Raw genomic sequence first — 17,837 nt, forward strand, 5'->3', positions numbered from 1 at the left:
GGGTGTATGGGAGATGGTATACCACAGGTGGGCGTACGGGAGATGGTACACCACAGGTGGGCGTACGGGAGATGGTATACCACAGGTGGGTGTATGGGAGATGGTATACCACAGGTGGGTGTATGGGAGATGGTATACCACAGGTGGGTGTATGGGAGATGGTATACCACAGGTGGGTGTATGGGAGATGGTATACCACAGGTGGGTGTATGGGAGATGGTATACCACAGGTGGGTGTATGGGAGATGGTATACCACAGGTGGGTGTATGGGAGATGGTATACCACAGGTGGGTGTATGGGAGATGGTATACCACATGTGGGTGTATGGGAGATGGTATACCACATGTGGGCGTATGGGAGATGGTATACCACAGGTGGGCGTATGGGAGATGGTTACCCTCTGAGCTGGGTGTTTTGGGGACTGCCACAGGGACCATGACAGTGGGGGGAAGGGAGGCCAGCGCCCCTGAGGCTTGAACCTGCTGCAGAGGTGGGATGGTACTGCAGTACTCTGCTGGGTTGTTGGGGTTAGGACTCTGGTTAGACCCGTCACACATACCCTCCCTCGAATGAGCTGAGGGAAGAGAGAAACATGATAAAGGAAGAGGTATAGGATTGAGACACACAGTACCAGTCAAAAGTTCAGACACCTATTCATCTACATTGTAGAATAATAGTGAAGACATCAAAACTATGACAAAACACATATGGAATCATGCAGTAACCCCCCCAATTTTTTTTTTAAATAAATCAAAATATATTTGAGATTCAGATCAACCAGGTTGATCTAGGGGACCGGGTTGATCTAGGGGACCGGGTTGATCTAGGGGACCGGGTTGATCTAGGGAGCTCTAGGGGACCAGGTTGATCTAGGGAGCTCTAGGGGACCGGGTTGATCTAGGGGACCGGGTTGATCTAGGGAGCTCTAGGGGACCGGGTTGATCTAGGGGACCAGGTTGATCTAGGGGACCGGGTTGATCTAGGGGACCGGGTTGATCTAGGGAGCTCTAGGGGACCGGGTTGATCTAGGGGACCGGGTTGATCTAGGGGACCGGGTTGATCTAGGGGACCGGGTTGATCTAGGGAGCTCTAGGGGACCGGGTTGATCTAGGGAGCTCTAGGGGACCAGGTTGATCTAGGGGACCGGGTTGATCTAGGGGACCGGGTTGATCTAGGGGACCAGGTTGATCTAGGGGACCGGGTTGATCTAGGGGACCAGGTTGATCTAGGGGACCGGGTTGATCTAGGGAGCTCTAGGGGACCAGGTTGATCTAGGGAGATCTAGGGGACCAGGTTGATCTAGGGGATCAGGTTGATCTAGGGGACCGGGTTGATCTAGGGAGCTCTAGGGGACCAGGTTGATCTAGGGGACCAGGTTGATCTAGGGAGCTCTAGGGGACCAGGTTGATCTAGGGGACCGGGATGATCTAGGGAGATCTAGGGGACCGGGTTGATCTAGGGAGCTCTAGGGGACCAGGTTGATCTAGGGAGATCTAGGGGACCGGGTTGATCTAGGGGACCGGGATGATCTAGGGAGCTCTAGGGGACCGGGATGATCTAGGGAGATCTAGGGGACCGGGTTGATCTAGGGAGCTCTAGGGGACCGGGTTGATCTAGGGAGCTCTAGGGGACCGGGTTGATCTAGGGAGCTCTAGGGGACAGGGTTGATCTAGGGAGCTCTAGGGGACCAGGTTGATCTAGGGGACCGGGTTGATCTAGGGGACCGGGTTGATCTAGGGGACCGGGTTGATCTAGGGGACCGGGTTGATCTAGGGGACCGGGTTGATCTAGGGGACCGGGTTGATCTAGGGAGCTCTAGGGGACCGGGTTGATCTAGGGAGCTCTAGGGGACCGGGTTGATCTGGGGAGCTCTAGGGGACCAGGTTGATCTAGGGGACCGGGTTGATCTAGGGAGCTCTAGGGGACCAGGTTGATCTAGGGGACCGGGTTGATCTAGGGGACCGGGTTGATCTAGGGAGCTCTAGGGGATCAGGTTGATCTAGGGGACCGGGTTGATCTAGGGGACCGGGTTGATCTAGGGGACCGGGTTGATCTAGGGAGCTCTAGGGGACCGGGTTGATCTAGGGGACCAGGTTGATCTAGGGAGCTCTAGGGGACCAGGGAGCTCTAGGGGACCGGGTTGATCTAGGGAGCTCTAGGGGACCAGGTTGATCTAGGGGACCAGGTTGATCCAGGGAGCTCTAGGGGACCGGGTTGATCTAGGGAGCTCTAGGGGACCGGGTTGATCTAGGGGACCAGGTTGATCTAGGGAGCTCTAGGGGACCGGGTTGATCTAGGGGACCAGGTTGATCTAGGGGACCAGGTTGATCTAGGGGACCAGGTTGATCTAGGGGACCAGGTTGATCTAGGGGACCAGGTTGATCTAGGGAGCTATAGGGGACAGGGTTGATCTAGGGGACCAGGTTGATCTAGGGGACCAGGTTGATCTAGGGGACCAGGGAGCTCTAGGGGACCGGGTTGATCTAGGGAGCTCTAGGGGACCAGGTTGATCTAGGGGACCAGGTTGATCTAGGGGACCAGGTTGATCTAGGGAGCTCTAGGGGACCAGGGAGCTCTAGGGGACCGGGTTGATCTAGGGAGCTCTAGGGGACCAGGTTGATCTAGGGAGCCAGGTTGATCTAGGGGACCAGGTTGATCCAGGTTGATCCAGGGAGCTCTAGGTGACCAGGTTGATCCAGGGAGCTCTAGGGGACCAGGTTGATCTAGGGAGCTCTAGGGGACCGGGTTGATCTAGGGAGCTCTAGGGGACCGGGTTGATCTAGGGGACCGGGTTGATCTAGGGGACCGGGTTGATCTAGGGGACCGGGTTGATCTAGGGGACCGGGTTGATCTAGGGGACCGGGTTGATCTAGAGAGCTCTAGGGGACCGGGTTGATCTAGGGAGCTCTAGGGGACCGGCTTGATCTAGGGAGCTCTAGGGGACCAGGTTGATCTAGGGAGCTCTAGGGGACCAGGTTGATCTAGGGAGCTCTAGGGGACCGGGTTGATCTAGGGAGCTCTAGGGGACCAGGTTGATCCAGGGAGCTCTAGGGGACCAGGTTGATCTAGGGGACCAGGTTGATCTAGGGAGATCTAGGGGACCGGGTTGATCTAGGGAGCTCTAGGGGACCGGGTTGATCTAGGGAGCTCTAGGGGACCGGGTTGATCTAGGGAGCTCTAGGGGACCAGGTTGATCTAGGGAGCTCTAGGGGACCAGGTTGATCTAGGGAGCTCTAGGGGACCAGGTTGATCTAGGGAGCTCTAGGGGACCAGGTTGATCTAGGGAGCTCTAGGGGACCAGGTTGATCTAGGGAGCTCTAGGGGACCAGGTTGATCTAGGGAGCTCTAGGGGACCGGGTTGATCTAGGGAGCTCTAGGGGACCGGGTTGATCTAGGGAGCTCTAGGGGACCGGGTTGATCTAGGGGACCGGGTTGATCTAGGGGACCGGGTTGATCTAGGGGACCGGGTTGATCTAGGGGACCGGGTTGATCTAGGGAACCGGGTTGATCTAGGGGACCGGGTTGATCTAGGGGACCGGGTTGATCTAGGGGACCGGGTTGATCTAGGGGACCGGGTTGATCTAGGGGACCGGGTTGATCTAGGGGACCGGGTTGATCTAGAGAGCTCTAGGGGACCGGCTTGATCTAGGGAGCTCTAGGGGACCGGCTTGATCTAGGGAGCTCTAGGGGACCGGGTTGATCTAGGGAGCTCTAGGGGACCGGGTTGATCTAGGGAGCTCTAGGGGACCGGGTTGATCTAGGGAGCTCTAGGGGACCAGGTTGATCTAGGGGACCAGGTTGATCTAGGGGACCAGGTTGATCTAGGGAGCTCTAGGGGACCAGGTTGATCTAGGGTACCAGGGAGCTCTAGGGGACCGGGTTGATCTAGGGAGCTCTAGGGGACCAGGTTGATCTAGGGAGCTCTAGGGGACCAGGTTGATCTAGGGAGCTCTAGGGGACCAGGTTGATCTAGGGGACCAGGTTGATCCAGGGAGCTCTAGGGGACCGGGTTGATCTAGGGAGCTCTAGGGGACCGGGTTGATCTAGGGGACCAGGTTGATCTAGGGAGCTCTAGGGGACCGGGTTGATCTAGGGGACCAGGTTGATCTAGGGGACCAGGTTGATCTAGGGGACCAGGTTGATCTAGGGAGATCTAGGGGACCAGGTTGATCTAGGGGACCAGGTTGATCTAGGGAGCTCTAGGGGACCGGGTTGATCTAGGGGACCAGGTTGATCTAGGGGACCAGGTTGATCTAGGGGACCAGGTTGATCTAGGGGACCAGGTTGATCTAGGGGACCAGGTTGATCTAGGGAGCTCTAGGGGACCGGGTTGATCTAGGGGACCGGGTTGATCTAGGGGACCGGGTTGATCTAGGGAGCTCTAGGGGCCCGGGTTGATCTAGCGAGCTCTAGGGGCCCGGGTTGATCTAGCGAGCTCTAGGGGCCCAGGTTGATCTAGGGAGCTCTAGGGGCCCAGGTTGATCTAGGGAGCTCTAGGGGCCCAGGTTGATCTAGGGAGCTCTAGGGGCCCAGGTTGATCTAGGGAGCTCTAGGGGCCCAGGTTGATCTAGGGAGCTCTAGGGGCCCAGGTTGATCTAGGGAGCTCTAGGGGCCCAGGTTGATCTAGGGGACCAGGTTGATCCAGGGAGCTCTAGAGGACCAGGTTGATCCAGGGAGCTCTAGGGGACCAGGTTGATCTAGGGGACCAGGTTGATCTAGGGGACCAGTTGATCTAGGGAGCTCTAGGGGACCAGGTTGATCTAAGGGACCGGGTTGATCTAGGGAGCTCTAGGGGACCAGGTTGATCCAGGGAGCTCTAGGGGACCAGGTTGATCCAGGGAGCTCTAGGGGACCAGGTTGATCTAGGGAGCTCTAGGGGACCAGGTTTATCTAGGGGACCAGGGAGCTCTAGGGGACCGGGTTGATCTAGGGAGCTCTAGGGGACCAGGTTGATCTAGGGAGCTCTAGGGGACCAGGTTGATCTAGGGGACCAGGTTGATCCAGGGAGCTCTAGAGGACCAGGTTGATCTAGGGAGCTCTAGGGGACCAGGTTGATCTAGGGGACCAGGTTGATCTAGGGGACCAGGTTGATCTAGGGAGCTCTAGGGGACCAGGGAGCTCTAGGGGACCGGGTTGATCTAGGGAGCTCTAGGGGACCAGGTTGATCTAGGGAGCCAGGTTGATCTAGGGGACCAGGTTGATCCAGGTTGATCCAGGGAGCTCTAGGGGACCAGGTTGATCTAGGGAGCTCTAGGGGACCGGGTTGATCTAGGGAGCTCTAGGGGACCGGGTTGATCTAGGGAGCTCTAGGGGACCGGGTTGATCTAGGGGACCGGGTTGATCTAGGGGACCGGGTTGATCTAGGGGACCGGGTTGATCTAGGGAGCTCTAGGGGACCGGCTTGATCTAGGGAGCTCTAGGGGACCGGGTTGATCTAGGGAGCTCTAGGGGACCGGGTTGATCTAGGGAGCTCTAGGGGACCGGGTTGATCTAGGGAGCTCTAGGGGACCGGGTTGATCCAGGGAGCTCTAGGGGACCGGGTTGATCCAGGGGACCGGGTTGATCTAGGGAGCTCTAGGGGACCGGGTTGATCTAGGGAGCTCTAGGGGACCGGGTTGATCTAGGGAGCTCTAGGGGACCAGGTTGATCTAGGGAGCTCTAGGGGACCAGGTTGATCTAGGGAGCTCTAGGGGACCAGGTTGATCTAGGGAGCTCTAGGGGACCAGGTTGATCTAGGGAGCTCTAGGGGACCAGGTTGATCTAGGGAGCTCTAGGGGACCGGGTTGATCTAGGGAGCTCTAGGGGACCGGGTTGATCTAGGGAGCTCTAGGGGACCGGGTTGATCTAGGGAGCTCTAGGGGACCGGGTTGATCTAGGGAGCTCTAGGGGACCGGGTTGATCTAGGGAGCTCTAGGGGACCGGGTTGATCTAGGGGACCGGGTTGATCTAGGGGACCGGGTTGATCTAGGGGACCGGGTTGATCTAGGGGACCGGGTTGATCTAGGGGACCGGGTTGATCTAGGGGACCGGGTTGATCTAGGGGACCGGGTTGATCTAGGGGACCGGGTTGATCTAGGGGACCGGGTTGATCTAGGGGACCGGGTTGATCTAGGGGACCGAGTTGATCTAGGGGACCGGGTTGATCTAGAGAGCTCTAGGGGACCGGGTTGATCTAGGGAGCTCTAGGGGACCGGGTTGATCTAGGGAGCTCTAGGGGACCGGCTTGATCTAGGGAGCTCTAGGGGACCGGGTTGATCTAGGGAGCTCTAGGGGACCAGGTTGATCTAGGGAGCTCTAGGGGACCGGGTTGATCTAGGGAGCTCTAGGGGACCGGGTTGATCTAGGGGACCAGGTTGATCTAGGGGACCAGGTTGATCTAGGGAGCTCTAGGGGACCAGGTTGATCTAGGGGACCAGGGAGCTCTAGGGGACCGGGTTGATCTAGGGAGCTCTAGGGGACCAGGTTGATCTAGGGAGCTCTAGGGGACCAGGTTGATCTAGGGAGCTCTAGGGGACCAGGTTGATCTAGGGGACCAGGTTGATCCAGGGAGCTCTAGGGGACCGGGTTGATCTAGGGAGCTCTAGGGGACCGGGTTGATCTAGGGGACCAGGTTGATCTAGGGAGCTCTAGGGGACCGGGTTGATCTAGGGGACCAGGTTGATCTAGGGAGATCTAGGGGACCAGGTTGATCTAGGGAGATCTAGGGGACCAGGTTGATCTAGGGGACCAGGTTGATCTAGGGAGCTCTAGGGGACCGGGTTGATCTAGGGGACCAGGTTGATCTAGGGGACCAGGTTGATCTAGGGGACCAGGTTGATCTAGGGGACCAGGTTGATCTAGGGGACCAGGTTGATCTAGGGAGCTCTAGGGGACCGGGTTGATCTAGGGGACCGGGTTGATCTAGGGGCCCGGGTTGATCTAGCGAGCTCTAGGGGCCCGGGTTGATCTAGCGAGCTCTAGGGGCCCGGGTTGATCTAGCGAGCTCTAGGGGCCCAGGTTGATCTAGGGAGCTCTAGGGGCCCAGGTTGATCTAGGGAGCTCTAGGGGCCCAGGTTGATCTAGGGAGCTCTAGGGGCCCAGGTTGATCTAGGGAGCTCTAGGGGCCCAGGTTGATCTAGGGGACCAGGTTGATCCAGGGAGCTCTAGAGGACCAGGTTGATCTAGGGAGCTCTAAGGGACCAGGTTGATCCAGGGAGCTCTAGGGGACCAGGTTGATCTAGGGGACCAGGTTGATCTAGGGGACCAGGTTGATCTAGGGGACCGGGTTGATCTAGGGGACCGGGTTGATCTAGGGAGCTCTAGGGGACCAGGTTGATCTAGGGAGCTCTAGTGGACCAGGTTGATCTAGGGAGCTCTAGGGGACCAGGTTGATCTAAGGGACCGGGTTGATCTAGGGAGCTCTAGGGGACCAGGTTGATCCAGGGAGCTCTAGGGGACCAGGTTGATCCAGGGAGCTCTAGGGGACCAGGTTGATCTAGGGAGCTCTAGGGGACCAGGTTTATCTAGGGGACCAGGGAGCTCTAGGGGACCGGGTTGATCTAGGGAGCTCTAGGGGACCAGGTTGATCTAGGGAGCTCTAGGGGACCAGGTTGATCTAGGGAGCTCTAGGGGACCAGGTTGATCCAGGGAGCTCTAGGGGACCAGGTTGATCTAGGGGACCAGGTTGATCTAGGGGACCAGGGAGCTCTAGGGGACCGGGTTGATCTAGGGAGCTCTAGGGGACCGGGTTGATCTAGGGAGCTCTAGGGGACCAGGTTGATCTAGGGGACCAGGTTGATCTAGGGAGCTCTAGGGGACCAGGGAGCTCTAGGGGACCGGGTTGATCTAGGGAGCTCTAGGGGACCAGGTTGAGCTAGGGAGCCAGGTTGATCTAGGGGACCAGGTTGATCCAGGGAGCTCTAGGGGACCAGGTTGATCTAGGGAGCTCTAGGGGACCAGGTTGATCTAGGGAGCTCTAGGGGACCAGGTTGATCTAGGGAGCTCTAGGGGACCAGGTTGATCTAGGGAGCTCTAGGGGACCAGGTTGATCTAGGGAGCTCTAGGGGACCAGGTTGATCTAGGGAGCTCTAGGGGACCGGGTTGATCTAGGGGACCGGGTTGATCTAGGGGACCGGGTTGATCTAGGGGACCGGGTTGATCTAGGGGACCGGGTTGATCTAGGGGACCGGGTTGATCTAGGGGACCGGGTTGATCTAGGGAGCTCTAGGGGACCAGGTTGATCTAGGATACTTGATCAATATATGATCTGGAAACGTAAACACCCAATGCTGATCTAGGACCAGTATTGTGTTTAAATCCTAATGGATACAATTCTGAAGGGGATGGAGTAAGCTGATCCTAGACCTGTTGTTAAATCAGTATCTCATGGTTCAGGTTAGGAATGGGTGGAGTAAGCTGATCCTAGACCTGAAGTATTAGTGACTCACCACTCAGTAGGGCAGAGTGACAGGTGATCCTAGACCTGTAGTAATAGTGACTCACCACTCAGTAGGGCAGAGTGACAGCTGATCCTAGACCTGAAGTATTAGTGACTCACCACTCAGTAGGGCAGAGTGACAGGTGATACAGACTCTGGCCTCCTTCCTGTCCATGTAGATCAGTCTGCTCCTCAGGCAGCACAGAACACCTGGAGAGAGAGACACACACACACCATTACACCTGGACACACACACACACACACACCATTACACCTGGAGACACACACACACACACACACACACACACACACACACACACACCATTACACCTGGAGAGAGAGACGATTATATTGGGCTACGGTTGGAGTTAAAACCTACAGGAGGGTAGCTCTCCAGGAACAGGGTTGGAGTTAAAACCTACAGGAGGGTACTACAGGAGGGTAGCTCTCCAGGAACAGGGTTGGAGTTAAAACCTACAGGAGGGTACTACAGGAGGGTAGCTCTCCAGGAACAGGGTTGAAAAGCCCTGCTGTATAGAATCCACCCACCTTTCCACAGGCCCTGCAGTGATGCCTCCTCTTGGTGAAGGTGAAGCGGACCTCACACTTCATACAGACTGGAGCCTGGGAGTCAGGGACCCACACGGGGGCTACCACCCCCAGGGAGGAGAGCTGTTTCCTGGGCAGAGCCCCCTGGTGATGCTGCCCTGCCTGGAAGTCATTATCCGGGCTGCTCTCTGACACCTCCACCAGGCCCGATGACGGAGACTCCCCGGTTAGCAACTCCCCCTTCACAACACCACCAGGGTCGCCCAAGGCAACTACAGTTCCCGTATCCATGACTACGGCACTGCCACGGTTCTCAAAGTTCTTGTTCTTTCCGCCACAGGTAATGCTGCCGGCGGTGTTAGCAGAAGGTGCTAGCTGGTTCTGGACCTGTTCGTATATGGGCCGGGGGATCTGCAGTTTGAGACCGACCGGTTGTTTAGGACGTGCCCCGCCGAACGGTAAGCTCACCGGCTGCAAACGACTGTTGTTCAGTTTCTTGGGTAAAGAGCTACCACCTCTTTCTCCACTTCCTTCGTTCTCTTGCTTGCTCTCCTCCATCTCCTTCTCTTCTGTTACGGAGTCCTCCTTGGAGGGGGGAGGGGTGAGAGACCCTCTCTCCTCGTCTTCCCCTGCGGTAGCCAGGCCATTGGTGAGAGCCATCTCTCCGTTCTGACCTCCACTCTTCTCCAGCTCTCCGTTCAACCGCTTCTCCTTCTGAGAAGACTTCCTACACTCCTTTCTCCTCCCTCTCAGTTCTTCCATCACCCCTCCATTCTGTACGTTCCCCCCAGAGTCTTCTCCCGGTCTTCCCTCTCTCCATCCTCCATTCTGTACGTTCCCCCCAGAGTCTTCCCCCGGTGTTCCCCCTCTCCATCCTCCATTCTGTACGTTCCCCCCAGAGTCTTCTCCCAGTGTTCCCCCTCTCCATCCTCCATTCTGTCCTCTCTCCCCAGTGTCCTGTGACTGTCCCCCAGCCATGTCAGCCTCCTCTCCGTCCCTCTCCTGTATGGGTGACCCACTCCAAGCGCTCTCTGGCTCCAACCGGGGGTTAGACTCTTCTACTGCCACCTGTCTGTCCCCTCCCAGTCTCTCCTCATAGGTAAAGTGTGAATGACTAATGTGAGAGCTTCCACCGCTCCTCTCCCCCTCCCTACCCTCCACAGGGGCATCAGGACGTGGGTCAGAGGAGGCAGGCTGGTGGTGGTTTGAAGGGGTCCCCTGGCAGGGTTCCTCACTGAGCCCGTTGAGAGCAGGGCTGGTAGAGGTGAAGCCGTTCTCCAGGGCCGGGTGGTTGTAAGGAGGGGGGCTAGAGGAAGCCGGCACAGGGGGAGACAAGCCCTCCTCACCCCCCACCAGCTTGCCGATGTTGGGTTGGGGGAGCGGAGGGCTGTGGACGTCCGCAGTGCGGCCTGGCCTCTCCTCTCCCCAGGAAGGAGGCTTGGCAGTGGGGTGGCGTTTGGAGTCAGGCCCCTGGAAGTCGCTAGAGGACGGGTCGGGGGCCGGGAGGGTCTTGAAGGGGAGGGGACAGTCCCCGTCCCTGGGGTCAGGTGTCAAAGCCAGAGCAGGGTTCAGAGACAGGAAGTGGGTCGGAGGGGCCAGGATCTGACTCCACTTAGCATCAGACAGAGTGGGACTGTCTGTCTCATTATCTAGAAGGGGGGCAGAGAGAGAGAGAGAGAGAGATTATGGGCACGTTCATCTGCGCAGGCGTTGCGACACATGCCAGATCTTACAACGCCTGGATAGGTATTTTACGTATCAGCTAACCACATATATTATAGCTATCTGGTGCCCAACAGCACAGTCAATGACGTGGCATGCAACCATTGGTTGATGCATGCAACACCAGAGCAGGGGAACGTGACCTATAAAAGCATGATGACATTAGTTTGAAACAGAAGAGGTTCCATACAATATCAAATGAAACTACACCACCAAATTATTATTATTATTATTTTTAAACCTCTTTGGTACTGAACGGGTTCAAATAGGAGTGGAAATGGAGCAACGAGGCTGGAATGGGTGGATTGAGAAATTAATGTTGGGATGTATTGGGAGTGAAGTGGCCTGAGAGCCAAATTTCTCTCCTCCTTTCCTACCCTGCGCCCTCGAAGTACCCCTCGCAGACTGTGTTGACTTACATGCCACGGCAGCTGCCATTGAGGCTGCTGGCAACCATCTCTCGGGCACAGTAGGTGGCGGTGATGCACCAACGTTGGATGCCAACCCCTGGGAAAAAACCACCAGAGGCGGCTGCTAGCTAGCTAGCTAGCTAGCTAGCTAGCTAGCTAGGGGAAACAAGTACAGTGTCCTTCACCCCTGCCCGCCGAGCACTTCTTTTCCGTTGTTATGTTAATGTTACATGGAGGTTACTAGCTAGCTAGTGTACCCATCCCTACTCCCGTAGCACTACCGTGTAGTGATTACCCTCCCCCCCCAAAAAATACATTTACATAAGTATTCAGACCCTTTACTCAGTACTTTGAAGCACTTTTGGCAGCGATTAAAGCCTCGAGTCTTCTTGGGTATGACACTACAAGCTTGGCACACCTGTATTTGGGGAGTTTCTCCCATTCTTCTCTGCAGATCCTCTCAAGCTCTGTCAGGTTGGATGGGGAGCGTCGCTGCACAGCTATTTTCAGGTCTCTCCAGAGATGTTAGATCGGGTTCAAGTCCGGGCTCTGGCTAGGCTACTCAAGTACATACAGAGACTACCGAAGACACTCCTGCGTTGTCTTGGCTGCGTGCTTAAGCTCTTTGTCCTGTTGGAAGGTGAACCTTCACCCCCAGTCTGAGGTCCTGAGCAGGTTTTCATCAAGGATCTCTCTGTACTTCGCACCGTTCATCTTTTTCTCAATCCTAACTAGTCTCCCTGTCCCTGCTGCTGAAAAATATCCCCACAGCATGATGCTGCCAACACCATGCTTTACCGTAGGGATGGTACCAGGTTTCCTCCAGACGTTACGCTTGGCATTCAGGCCAAAGAGTTCAATCTTGGTTTCATCAGACCAGAGAATCTTGTTTCTCATGGTCTGAGAGTCCTTTAGGTCCCGTTTGGCAAACTCCAAGCGGGCTGTCATGTGTCTTTTACTAAGGAGTGGCTTCCATCTGGCCACTCTACCATAAAGGCCTGATTGGTGGCGTGCTGCAGAGATGGTTGTCCTTCTGGAAGATTCTCCCATCTCCAGAAGAACTCTGGAGCTCTGTCAAGAGTGGCAAATCGGGTTCTTGGTCACCTCCCAGACCAAGGACCTTCTCCCCCGATTGCGCAGGTTGGCCAGGCAGCCAGCTCTAGGAAAAATATTGGTGGTTCCAAACTTCTTCCATTTAAAAATAATGGAGACCACTGTGTTCTTGGGGACCTTCAATGCTGCAGAAATTTATTGGCACTATTCCCCAGATCTCTGCCTCGACACAACCGTGTCTCGGAGCTCTACGGACAATTCCTTCGACCTCATGGCTTGGTTTTTGCTGTGACATGAACTGTCAACTGTGGAACCTTCATATAGACAGGTGTCTGCCTTTCCAAATCATGTCCAATCAATTGAATTTACCACAGGTGGATTCCAATCAAGTTGTAGAAACATTGATCATCTCAAGGATGATCAATGGAAACAGGATGCACCTGAGCTCAATTTCGAGTCTCATAGAAAAGGTTCTGAATACTTATGTAAATAAAGGTATGTTTTATAATTTTTAATACATTTGCACAAATTTCTACACCTGTTTTCGCTTCGTCATTACGGGGTATTGTGTAGATTGAAGGAAAACAAATCATATTAAGAATAAGGCCGTAACGTGGTTAAAGTCAAGGGGTCTGAATACTTTCTGAATGCTCTGTACAAAAATAAAACCTAACATGTAAAGTGTTGCTCTCATGTTTCATGAGCTGAATTTTTTTTTAAAGACACCAGAAATTCTCCATTTGGACAAAAACCTTTTCTGTCCAAATGGCATGCTGACTGCAGGAATGTCCACCAGAGCTGTTAACAGATCATTTAACCTTTATTTAACCAGGGAAGTCAGTTAAGAACACATTGTTATTTACAATGACGGCCTAGGAACAGTGGGTTAACTGCCTTGTTCAGGGGCAGAACAACAGATTTTTACCTTGTCAGCTCGGGGATTCAATCTTGCAACCTCTCGGTTGCTAGTCCAACGCTCTAAACCACTAGGCTACCTGCCGCCCCAGGTATGCTCATTTCTCTACCATAAGCCGCCTCCAACATCATTTCAGAGAATTTGGCAGTACATCCAACTGGCCTCAAACCGCAGATCAGGACCTAATGAATTTATTTCAATTGACTGATTTCCTTATATAAAACTGTAACAGTAAAATCATTGAAATTATTGCATTTCTATTTTTGTTAAGTTATCAGGGCCGCGGCGTCTCCCTCCAGACGCCATCGGGGCCGCGGCGTCTCCCTCCAGACGCCATCGGGGCCGCGGCGTCTCCCTCCAGACGCCATCGGGGCCGCGGCGTCTCCCTCCAGACGCCATCGGGGCCGCGGCGTCTCCCTCCAGACGCCATCGGGGCCGCGGCGTCTCCCTCCAGACGCCATCGGGGCCGCGGCGTCTCCCTCCAGACGCCATCGGGGCCGCGGCGTCTCCCTCCAGACGCCATCGGGGCCGCGGCGTCTCCCTCCAGACGCCATCGGGGCCGCGGCGTCTCCCTCCAGACGCCATCGAGAGCTCAAGAACGTGCTCTTTAGAAAAGCTTTCAAGGACCTCGGTTCTCCTCCGGATCTGATGACACCTGTATATACAGTCGTATGAACAAGTTTGGGCACCCCTCTGAGGCTGCATAATCATTTACTCTGTCGTCACAGAAAATGATCACAGTGGCATGCCATTCATTTTCTAATAAAAGCTGAGTACTGGGGTATTGTCCAGACAAAGATTTTTAGTGTAGCAATATTAAGTTGTATGAAATTAAATCAGATGTGAAAAATAGGCTATGCAAAAATGTGGGCACCCTTGTCATTCTGTTGATTTGAATACCTGTAACTACTTAGCACTGAATAATTGGAACACACAATTGGTTTGGTGAGCTCATTAAGCCTTGAACTTCATAGACAAGTGCATCCAATCATGAGAAAAGGTATTTAAGGTGGCCAATTGCAAGTTGTTGTTCTCTTTGACTCTCCTCTGAAGAGTGGCAACATCGGGGGCTCAAAACAACTCTCAAATGACCTGAAAACAAAGATTGTTCAACATTATGGTTTAGAGGAAGGCTACAAAAAGCTTTCGCAGAGATTTAAGCTGTCAGTGTCCACTGTGAGGAACATAGTGAGGAAATGGAAGACCACAGGCACAGTTCTTGTTAAGGCCAGAAGTGGCAGGCCAAGTAAAATATCGGAGAGGCAAAGGCGAAGGATGGTGAGAACGGTCAAAAACAGCCCACAGACCACCTCCAAAGACCTACAACATCATCTTGCTGCAGATGGTGTCACTGTGCATCGTTCAACAATTCAGCGCACTTTGCACAAGGAGAAGCTGTATGGGAGAGTGATGCGGAAGAAGCCTTTTCTGCACACACGCCACAAACAGAGTCGCTTGAGGTATGCAAACGCACATTTGGACAAGCCAGCTTCATTTTGGAATAAGGTGCTGTGGACTGATGAAACAAAGATTGAGTTATTTGGTCATAACAAGGGACGTTATGCATGGCGGCAAAAGAACACAGCGTTCCAAGAAAATCACTTGCTACCCACAGTAAAATTTGGTGGGGGTTCCATCATGCTGTGGGGCTGTGTGGCCAGTGCCGGTACTGGGAATCTTGTTAAAGTTGAGGGTCGCATGGATTCCACTCAATATCAGCAGATTCTTGGGAATAATGTTGAAGAATCAGTCACAAAGTTGAAGTTACGCCGGCGCTGGATATTTCAACAAGACAATGACCCAAAACACTGCTCAAAATCTACCCGGGCATTTATGCAGAGGAACAAGTACAATGTTCTGGAATGGCCATCCCAGTCCCCAGACCTGAATATCATTGAGAATCTGTGGGATGATTTGAAGCGGGCTGTCCATGCTCGGCAACCATCAAACCTAACTGAACTGGAGATGTTTTGTAAGGAGGAATGGTCCAAAATACCTTCATCCAGAATCCAGACACTCATTAGAGGCTATGGGAAGCGTCTAGAGGCTGTTATTTTAGCAAAAGGAGGCTCTACTAAATATTGATGTGATTTTTCTATTGGGGTGCCCAAATTTATGCACCTGTCTAATTTTGTTTTGATGCATATTGCACATTTTCTGTTAATCCAATAAACCTCATTTCACTACTGAAATATTACTGTGTCCATCAGTTATTTGATAGATCAAAATGAAATTGCTGATCCAAACACCCAATTATTTATAAATGGAAATCATGGAAATTGTCAGGGGTGCCCAAACTTTTTCATACGACTGTAGCTTTGATTGTTGTCTCAGTTCTGGATCATCTTCATCATCATCATCATTTAAAAAAAATTTGCACCTTGGTTGTGAGAAAGGCTCTTTACAAATGAAATTAATTATTATTCGTTATTTTGGCTAGCTTCACATAGGGACAAGCATGTTCCAGGGCTGCGTTCAGCAGGACGGGGGACACAACGTTGGCAAATGTTCAGATAGATACGTAGAACAAACCTCTGATTCAAGTAATCATGTCAGTTCTATCTGCAGCGTTCCAAAACTTTTTTGTTGTTGTATTGAACATGCCCTGGGGCGTACTCATTAGGCCGATTCTGAAACAAAACATTTCTTAAAAACGGAAGTAAATGGAACGGAGAGGGACCTACCAGAATTCATCCAAAAGAAACTAGTGTCTGTTTGCTTATGTTTAGTTCTTAAAATGGTAAACTGTTTCCTTAATGACTACAACCCAGGCAAACCCACTGAGCTATACATAACCCGCTCTGCCCACCGTTTGTCTGTATGGAAAGCCACCGCAAATGAAACCGAGTGGTGGGCAAGCCCCGCCCATAGTGGACTCTGCCCCAGTAAAGATGCTTCTCTCCCCCGTTCGCCCTCTCCCCCTGTTGGCCCTCTCCCCCTGTTGGCCCTCTCCCCCTGTTGGCCCTCTCCCCCTGTTGGCCCTCTCCCCCTGTTGGCCCTCTCCCCCTGTTGGCCCTCTCCCCCTGTTGGCCCTCTCCCCCTGTTGGCCTCTGTGCTCTTCCATCCCTCCTCCCCTGTTCTCTCCCTCTCTCCTCTGAGACCCATCAGTCACTCTGGTACATGGTTACAGTCTGATAAAATGTGGGAGTCGACGACATTCCTGAACATTCACTTCCCATAAACATACACACTCTTAATCTGCCAAGCTAGATCTCTGGAAGAGGACACAGAGGTAAATCAGTCACAGCCTGAACACACACACACGGAGGTCTCCATAGCAACCGACGGTGAGCGGTGTGATAATTCCGGGGTCACCTTTTGGAGGAACAGCGGGGGGAGAAAAACACTCTCTCTATGACCCATCCAGCCGTCATCACAGCATGGCTCCAACCCTATACTGCTGATCTCTGCACTAGTCTTAAATAAACACAGTCAGCGACAACACACACAGACGCTGTACTGCGCTATCCACTGTATACAATGATGTCTGACTTGAAGAAGCCGAGCTCCACAAGAGGTGAAACGATTGTCCCCCCCGGGCGCCACTGGTTATTGTATTTGAAACCGATGATAATGGGGATCAAGCATCACAGTAGCATTAAATTATAATATATAATATTTAAAAAAATTAAAAAATCACAGCCATTGAAAAACCTTGATTTACTTGCAAGTGACAGAACGCTAAATTGTAGCTGATCCCATTAGATAACACGGCACACATTAGCCCTATGCTAACGTCTACAGGTAGTACCGATTCTATCCTGGCACGACTTCAGCCTATGAAAGACCTTAGACTTTATATCCACCAACCAATGGCATTTCTTAAAATTAGTCAACCCCGGCCAAAGAGGGATATTTTAAACCTACAAATTCAAGGTTTACGTTGGTCTGTAACAAAAAGGTGTGCCAATATTGCACTGTTAACGAGGCTAAAGCTACTAACGTTTGATAATATTTTCAGCAAATGACAACCCCCCCCCCCAATTTATTTTCTTATATTCACACATCCATGTGCTTTCGTGGGGAAAATATGAATAAGGTCCTTACAACTCGTAAGTTTATCATAGATCATGGAAAAAAAAAAAAAAAAGCCTTGTCAAATAGCAGTCATGTAGGGTATGATTGCCATTATCGCTTCCTGGGTTTAACACTGCTAAAATGGATGCCTCACAAACAATAGTGAACTTAAAAATGTAGCGGTTTACTGCGGGTCTTTGGATGCTCGATTCAATACACATGTGACCAAACGGATTATAGTAACGCATAGCCTATAAAATGCTGTAGGCGTCCATATAACTTAGCCTACGCAATATGATTATTAGGCATGGTGTTTGTGTGCAAGGCTGAAGAAAGCAGTAGCTCCTTATTAAATTCATTCATAAATCTTTATTTTCATGATGCTGGCCTTCTAGGCAGAGTCGCAAAGAAAAAGCCATATCTGAGACTGGCCAATAAAAAAGCAAAGATTAAGATGGGCAAAAGAACAGACACTTGCACAGAGGAACTCTGCCTAGAAGGCCAGCATCCCGGAGTCGCCTCTTTACTGTTGACGTTGAGACTGGTGTTTTGCAGGTACTATTTAATGAATCTGCCAGTTTAGGACTTGTGAAGCATCGGTTTCTCAAACTAGACACTCGAATGTACTTGTCCTCTTGCTCAGTTGTGCACCGGGGCCTCCCACTCCTCTTTCAATTCTGGTTAGAGACAGTTTGCGCTGTTCTGTGAAGGGAGTAGTACAGAGCGTTGCACCAGATCTTCAGTTTCTTGCCA

The 17,837-nt window shown here is 52.8% G+C and overlaps 1 protein-coding gene across 1 annotated transcript in view; it reads right to left on the bottom strand.

Moving 5' to 3' along the window:
• Positions 1-17,837, bottom strand: part of zfyve9a (zinc finger, FYVE domain containing 9a) — an 83,559-nt gene that overhangs the window by 43,822 nt on the left and 21,900 nt on the right. Inside the window, exons 4-6 of the mRNA XM_039003288.1 lie at positions 8,963-10,615; positions 8,538-8,627; positions 399-575 (exon numbers count right to left, since the gene is read on the bottom strand). Of these exons, the coding sequence (XP_038859216.1) occupies positions 399-575; positions 8,538-8,627; positions 8,963-10,615 (1,920 nt within the window). The remainder of the gene's footprint in view (positions 1-398; positions 576-8,537; positions 8,628-8,962; positions 10,616-17,837) is intronic.

The sequence above is a fragment of the Salvelinus namaycush genome, chromosome 11 (assembly GCF_016432855.1).
Source record: "Salvelinus namaycush isolate Seneca chromosome 11, SaNama_1.0, whole genome shotgun sequence".
NCBI lineage: Eukaryota > Metazoa > Chordata > Actinopteri > Salmoniformes > Salmonidae > Salvelinus > Salvelinus namaycush.